The sequence below is a fragment of the Herpailurus yagouaroundi genome, unplaced genomic scaffold (assembly GCF_014898765.1).
Source record: "Herpailurus yagouaroundi ecotype Mexico unplaced genomic scaffold, PumYag 139, whole genome shotgun sequence".
Classification (NCBI taxonomy): domain Eukaryota; kingdom Metazoa; phylum Chordata; class Mammalia; order Carnivora; family Felidae; genus Herpailurus; species Herpailurus yagouaroundi.
This window is the reverse complement of record NW_024412394.1, coordinates 9216666-9224843: the sequence shown is the minus strand read 5'-3', so window position 1 is coordinate 9224843 and position 8178 is coordinate 9216666. Positions and strand designations below refer to the sequence as shown.

Here is an 8178-nt window from a genome sequence, read left to right as displayed (position 1 = left end):
TGAGCCACCCAGGTGCGTTGTGGGGGTTTTAAAAAAACAAACGCTTACTAATTTTTTATTGTTTTACGTGTTGTAAATGTTTTCTTACAATCATTTCTTTTTCAACTAGGATGACAATGTCTTTTGTCCCATAGAAAGTTTCAGATTTGAAGGCGTTTGGCCTGGAAACGGGCTTCTGGGGAGACCCGTGATCTGGGCCAGACCTCAGGGAGAGCCCATTCCCCTGGCCAGTCTTGTTTCTGTTCCTGATTCTTCATGTTGAATCCAGAGCTCTCTGCTCCGGGGCGTTCGTGGAGGCTCCTTCTGGCCATGTTCTGAAACTAGCATGGCTTTATCTAATGGGATGAAGCTGGCTAAAGAGATTAGCGTGAGGTCTTGTGGAACCCACTTTTAATCTGCAGCGTTCAGGCTCTCCCTCCTTGGCTGGCAAGGACGCTGCCGCAACACCGCGGAGACTGGCCCCTTCATGAGCGGCGACTCTGAGGCCCCTGTTACCACTACTGAGTTAACGGGGGTCCCGGGCTAAGGGGCTCAACATGGGCAGCTCCCGGAGCAGCTCCCTGAAGCGTGGGCCACCTGCTCCCTTCCCAAGGCCCTGAATCTTCAGCCCCCGGGCTCACTAAGGTCAGGAGTGGTTGCTGTGTCCTGGGAAGCTGCCTAGACTGCACCCAGCAAGTATGGCGCTGCTGAAAGTCAAATTTGACCAGAAGAAGCGGGTCAAGTTGGCCCAAGGGCTCTGGCTCATGAACTGGCTCTCCGTGTTGGCTGGCATCGTCGTCTTCAGCCTAGGGCTGTTCCTTAAGATCGAGCTGCGGAAGAGGAGTGATGTGATGAATAATTCAGAGAGCCATTTTGTGCCCAACTCCTTGATAGGGATGGGGGTGCTGTCCTGCGTCTTCAACTCTCTGGCTGGCAAGATCTGCTATGACGCCCTGGACCCCTCCAAGTATGCCAAGTGGAAGCCCTGGCTGAAGTCGTATCTGGTCGTCTGTGTCCTCTTCAACATTGTCCTCTTCCTGGTGGCCCTCTGCTGCTTCCTAATGCGGGGCTCCCTGGAGAGCACCCTGGCCCAGGGGCTCAAGAATGGCATGAAGTACTACCGAGACACAGACACCCCTGGCCGGTGTTTCATGAAGAAGACCATCGACCTGCTACAGATCGAGTTCAAATGCTGCGGCAACAATGGCTTTCGAGACTGGTTTGAGATTCAGTGGATCAGCAATCGTTACCTGGACTTCTCCTCCAAAGAAGTCAAAGAGTGAGTGCTCTCCAGTCCTGGGGTCAGAGCTAGCTGGGGACTCGGAGGCCCATGGGGTGCTCTGTGTGCACGACTTAGTACTGTGTGTGTGAGGCTGGATTCAGCTGGCCCATATGAAATTGCCGATACGCTAACATTTTTGACCTATAAAGATGGCGGTATCATACACTCAACCTAATGTCCGGCTAAGGTGGGAGGAAGGTGTCAAGTTATATAAGTTGCTTGGACAGGAGTCTCCAGGGAGGAAGCCCCAGCCAGGCATGTGTGTCTACTTCATACCGTAGGGATGAGGCGCTCATAGATGATATCTACTGAGACGTTATTTGGCTTTTTTGTCTTGTTCACTCGATGTTGATGGGTTCAGTCCCAGCAGCTTAAATTCCCTGGTGAGTTCCCTTGTTTTCCAACCTTCTGACACCAGCATCCACTCTCAAGGTGTTCGTCCTTGGGTGTGGTGGCAAGAGCAGAGGACAGGGCAGTCAGGAAGTCTAGGCTGTAGGTTTGGCTGTATAATTTGGCTGTAAATTAGCTTGTGATCTTGGGTGAGTGGCTTGCCACTCTGGATTCTTGCTTGCCCGTTTAAAAAAAAATTTTTTTTTTTAGTGTTTATTTACTTTTGAGAGAGAGAGACAGACAGAGAGACAAAGCAGGAGAGGGGGAGTGACAGAGAGAGAAGGAGACACGGAATCTGAAGCAGGCTCCAGGCTCTGAGCTCTCAGCACAGAGCCCGATGTGGGGCTTGAACCCACAAACCGCGAGATCATGACCCGAGCTGAAGTTGGACGCCTAACCGACTGAGCCAACCAGGCGCCCCATTCCTCGCCCATCTTTAAAATGAAGGCATTGGAATAATTTTTAAAATTAATTTATTTTTTTAGTAATCTCTATACCCAACCTGGGGCTCAAACTCACGATCAAGAGTCCCGTGCTTCTCCAACTGAGCCGGCCAGGCACCCCTGGAATAGATAATCTTGGAGGTCACCTCCTAGCTCTGTCTAGAGTCTGGCATACAGCAAGTGCTTATTAAATGCCTGCTGGTGTTTACTTCTTGAATCATGATAGTGTGAGGCGATAAAGTTTCTAAAGTATTTGTGGTGTGTGTAAAAATAAAATCCTGAAGTGTGATGTAGGGAGGTACTGGTGAGGAACAGAGAAACTCATCCTTTGTGCTGGAGGTAATAGCGGCTCACTCCGGCACACTGTTCTTCCCAAGAGACTCGCCGTTGTGGGTCTCAGGTCATTTTCTAGGGAAAGGGCAGCCGGTCCTGAGACACTGGCTTTTCTTTTACCTCTTCTTTCCATCCCGCTCAACCCCTTCCCTGGCTGAGGCGAGGGGTCCGAATGGCTTTCCTGAGTAAGGCGGGCGAGTCCAAGGGAACTTGCATGCAGGGTGCTGGGCATACTAACAGCAGGGCATGGCCGGAGCCCGGACAACACCCACGAAGCCCAGATGACTAGCTTAGCTGCACCTCACATGGAAGGGAAGTCAGATTGAAGGTCATTGCTTGGGATTCTATTTTTTTCCGTGGGTGAGGATTACTGTTACAAATCCCTAATTAAGGAGAGGCTTATAAATGGCTCTGCCCTTCCGAGGTGACAGGCCTGCAGGGAGGGCACAAGGTGGCATGATTTGCACAAGCTGCCCCAGGAGGGATGAGCAGAACTCCTGGGGATGGGGGTGGGAGAGGAGGAGAAGCTGAAGGTACAAACAGCCTTTGTGAGCAAATAAGAAAGAGCTGTCATTTTTTCCTATCATGTTCCTTGATTGCCTTCTGCACCGATTTGTCATTGGAGAGACTTACAGAATCCTTCCGTAATCCCCAAATCTCCTTTTGTCCCAGAGCAGAGAAATTCTCCAGGTTGCTCTACTCTCAGTGGTTGGCAGGTCTAAATTTTCAGTCAAACCGTAAGCTTGATCAGAACCACCTCCATGCAGGGTAGCTGGCTGGCTCAGTTGGAGCATGAGACTATCTCAGGGCGTAAGTTTGAGTCCCATGTTGAGTACAGAGATTACTTAAAAATAAAATCTTACAAACTAAAAGCAAAAAAAAACAAAAACAAAAAACCACCCCAAAACAAAACCCCCCACCTCCATGCTTCATACCAACTTGTTGGAGTGAAACTATCTTAACGCCAGTGACCTGAACACTTTCTCTGTTACACAAGAAAATATGGTGACAACATTAAGAGAAACGAAAACAGGAAAAGGAATTCAAGCCAGGTTCTCACCCACAAAAAAGAAAATGGCTTTCATTTTTCCACCTTCCTGTTCAGTCACGTGAACATTTACATAATAAATACTGTAACCATGGTATAAATACAACTGAGCACCCCATTTGGTAATCTGATAATATAGTATTTGCATAATGTCCAAAACAATTATGCCCCCCCCTCCCCAGCTTTGTTTAAATATAATTGACAAATAACATTGTGTACGGTCAAGGTGCAGAAGGCATTAATTTGATACACTTATATTACCACCCTACCATTAGCTAAGACTTGCATTACGGCACATAATTGCCATTGCTTTCTTGCAGCAAGAACATTCAAGGTCCACTCTCTTAGGGACTTTCAAGTACATAATACAGTATTGTTTTGTTTTGTTTTTTTTAAACACATCCAAATTAGTTGGCATCTAGTTCAACGATTTCAGGAGTAGATTCCTTAGTGCCCCTTACCCATTCAGCCCATCCCCCCTCCCACAACCCCTCCAGTAACCCTCTGTTTTTTTCTCCATATTTATAAATCTCTTCTGTTTTGTCCCCCTCCCTGTTTTTATATTCTTTTTTGTTTCCCTTCCCTTATGTTCATCTGTTTTATCTCTTAAAGTCCTCATATGAGTGAAGTCGTATGATTTTTGTCACTAATTTCACTTAGCATCATACCCTCCAGTCCCATCCACGTAGTTGTAAATGGCAAGATTTCATTCTTTTTGATTGCCGAGGAATACTCCATTGTATATATATACCGACCACATCTTCTTTGTCCATTCATCCGTTGATGGACATTTGGGCTCTTTCCATACTTTGGCTATTGTCGATAGTGCTGCTATAAACATGGGGTGCATGTGTCCCTTTGAAACAGCACACCTGTATCCCTTGGATAAATGCCTAGTAGTGCAATTGCTGGGTCGTAGGGTAGTTCTATTTTTAGTTTTTTTCCATACTGTTTTCCAGAGTGGCTGCCCCAGCTTGCATTCCCACATAATACGGTATTGTTAACTATGATCCCCAGGCCGTACATGAGATCCCCACAACTTACTCACCTTATAACTGGAAGTTTGTAACCTTTGACCAACCTCTTCCCTTCCCTCTCCCTGCCCTCAGTGACCGTCATGCTAGCCTCTGTTTCTAGATGTTTGGCTTTTCAGATTTTACATGCAAGTGATGTCATCCAGGACTTGTCTAAAATGATCATGTTTAATTGGTGCATCATATTATGCTCAGGGAGGCCCTTAGGTTGTTCTTCTTTGCTTCTATTAGAATACCAGTGTAAGCTTCTTTTGAGGCTTTTGCTCCTCTGTCTCTCTCCTACTTCCCTTAGGCTAAGCTTCCGGGAAGAAACTGTATCTTGGTTTTAACTTGCCACAAAGCTGGTCTCAAGACACAATGGTAGACCTGAAATGCCTCACCTACAGTCACACTCCTGTGCTGCTGAGGGTACAGCCTGATAGGGTCACTGTTGCAGAGAGAGGACCACCTCACTGTGTCCCACAGACTCTCGCATTAATGACAGTGGGCAACACCTGTAAGTGAGTGCAGGCTCCTCGGGGCTGTGTCTAGAAAGCTTCATGGGGCTGGATCTGCCTGAGGGTCAGCGCTGGCACAACCTTTATCTGTTGGTGGGAAGAAGGAAGGAAGAAATGAATGAGACAACGTGGAGAGGCACTTTTTCCCTCCCTTTCCCTGGACGCTCAAATTGTTTCCTGTTCTTATCTTCACTGCTTTACTTAGGAGGATTATTAAGTTTACCGGATAAAGCTGACTCCCCAAATCCTCCCCTGAACCATATAAAGTGTATTTATTTCTTTTTTTGAGAGGCCAGGCATTGAGAAGTGGTAAGCATTTACCTTTTTCTGGCTTTTCTCAGCAGCACCCTCAGGGCGAGGATCCAGGAGCAGCAGAAGCAAAGAGAAGCAGGGGTGGGGCCTAGCAGGAGGGCAGGTTGAGGGAGTTGGGTCATCTTCCACCAAGATTTTGTTTTTTCTAATGTTTATTTGTTTTTGAGAGGGAGAGAGAGCATGAGCAGGGGAGGGGCAGAGAAAGAGAGGGAGACAGAATCTGAAGCAGGCTCCAGGCTCTGAGCTGTCAGCACAGAGCCCGATGTGGGGCTCGAATCCACAAATCCCACGATCATGACCTGAGCTGAAGTTGGTCCCTCAACCAACTGAGCAACCCAGGCGCCCCTTCCACCAAGATTTTTTAAAAGGAATGCTTCATCTTTTTCTCTTTTTCCTTTCACCACCAAGTTCAGAGAGGCCAACAAAGAGGCTGGGGTGGGCCTCAGTCTCCTGGTTGACCCTGAGGACACTGGGAGGCGATCCCAGGAGCAGTGAGCTGGCCAGAGGGCGGGAAGTCTGCAGAAAATGCACCGAGATCCTCCAGTGACACTGGTCCTGTGCGTGGGCAGTGCCTAGTGCCCATGACTTCTGGTCCTTCCTGCAGGCTGTAGGGGAAATCTCTTCCCATTTCACACCATGTACACCTCGCTGGACTGGGCTACAGGGAACATTTCCAGTCCAGCTCCTGAGAGCAGGGCTGGGTTCCTGCCCACAGGGCTCCCTAGGACCTCCTTAGGTATGCCCCCCACTACTGGTCCCCCAGGAAACTGAGCATGGAGCTTGTGGTCCCGACAAGCATGGAGGGGTGGCTGGTTTTTGGAGACTTCTCAAGGGAATCTTTAAGATCAAGGGCTGTTTCCTGAAGGCTCCTGATCTAAACAATATCAATTGAAGGCTTTTTATGAGAATTGACAATCTCCCCACCCCTCACCCCTCCAGTGGTCCCAGGTTCAAAAAGCCCAGTGGCCATCTCCCACCCCCCTATTCTGCCCCCTATCACTATATTGCCAGGTCCCACATTTATTCTGCACAAAACCCCTCTCTGGGGCGTTTGTAATTTTTGCAGATATTATCTCTATTTGATAGATAAAAGATCTGAGCCTCAGGTTAGATCTCATGGCAGGAAGCGGTGGGGGGGGGGGCGGTATACTTTTACAAACTAGCCTTATTGAGATATTCACATTCCTTACAACTCACTCATTTAAAGTGGATGATTCAATGGTTTTTGGCCTCCTCACAGAGCTGTGCCACTAGTCAATGCCACAGTCCACTTTAAAATGTGCTCATCACATGGCAGGGAAACCCTGTACCTTCCAGCTTTCACTCCCTAGCTTCCATGGCCCTGCTCTATAATCGCCTCTCTGTCTCTATAGACCTCCCTCTCCTGGACATCTCATTTGAATGAAATCATAGAATATTGGTCCTTTTGGGCTTGGCCTTAAAAAAATATTTTTTTTAATGTCTATTTTTGAAAGAGAGAGAGGCAGAGAGAGAGGGAGAGAGAATCCAAAGCGGACTCCAAACTCAGCCATCAGCACAGATCCTGACATGGGGCTTGAACCCACGAACCGTGAGATCATGACCTGAGCCGAAGTCAGAAGCTTCACCGACTGAGCCACCCAGACGGCCCCAGGCTTGGCTTCTTTGACTTGGTATAACGTTTTCCAAGTTCAACCAGGTTGCCACATTTGTTAGAACTTCTTTCCTTTCCATGACAAAGAATCTCCCACTGTATGGAGTGCCAGGTTCTAATTCTGTTCCTCCCACTCTGCTGTGCTGCTTTGCAGCAATGTTAAAGTCACCTTGTACAGTTTCCTTGCTAAATGAATCTATGCCCTAACTGACTGAAACTTCGAATTCTCCAGGCCACTTTGGGGGTGGCGCCTCATTGTCCCCTCTCACCCCTTCTTGTCCTCCATGTTGTCCTCCTCCAGAGGGACACTGGAAGGTGTGGGCAGAGATGCTTGAGAAACTTCTGTGGATCATGACTAGATTCCAGTGCTTCTGTGCCAGGGTCTCAGAAAATCACGAGGTAGCCGCATAGGAACCAGAGATCCCACCCAGGCTCCCCACGGCCTTGGGCATGCGAGGCTGGGCTCTGCTCTGCCTTCTGTGTTTACTTTCTCACCGGCTCCGGCCTGGTGCTTCTGGGGGTGGGGAGATGCTCCGTTATAACTGGGGGAGGCCCTCGGAGGGAGGAGCAGAGTCCAGGGATGCGGCCTCCCTCAGCGACTGAATCTTCTTCAGAGCAAGTTATCGAGACACAGGTTTGGAGTTCTCAGCCAGTGCTTCTTTTGTTTTATTGCATTTCAACTTTTATCATGGAAACTTTCAAGCATTCACAAAAGCAGAGAGATTATCCTGAATTTCCATGTACACCTTTCCTAGCTTCAACAAATATGTACATTTTCGCTTTCTTGTTTCGTCTATATCCCCCTTCCAAAGACACATTATCCCCTCTGAGTATCTTTTTTTTTTTTTTTTAATTATTACTGATTTATTTATTTTTTTTTTTTTATTTTTTTTTTTTTAAATTTTTTTTCAATGTTTTTTATTTATTTTTGGGACAGAGAGAGACAGAGCATGAACGGGGGAGGGGCAGAGAGAGAGGGAGACACAGAATTGGAAACAGGCTCCAGGCCCTGAGCCATCAGCCCAGAGCCCGATGCGGGGCTCGAACTCACGGAGTGCGAGATCGTGACCTGGCTGAAGTCGGACGCTTAACCGACTGCGCCACCCAGGCGCCCCTGATTTATTTTTTTTAAAGGTTTATTTTATTTTTTTAATGTGTATTTATTTATTTATTTATTTTTAAATTTTTTTTCAACGTTTTTATTTATTTTTGGGACAGAGAGAGACA

The 8178-nt window shown here is 47.6% G+C and overlaps 1 protein-coding gene across 1 annotated transcript in view; it reads left to right on the top strand.

Annotated features, from left to right (window-relative positions):
* The first annotated feature begins 400 nt into the window (after positions 1 to 400).
* The window catches only part of PRPH2 (peripherin 2), an 18531-nt gene continuing 10753 nt past the window's right edge, over positions 401 to 8178 (top strand). The window contains exon 1 of the mRNA XM_040473527.1: positions 401 to 1258. Within this exon, the coding sequence (XP_040329461.1) occupies positions 678 to 1258 (581 nt within the window). The 5' untranslated portion in view covers positions 401 to 677. The remainder of the gene's footprint in view (positions 1259 to 8178) is intronic.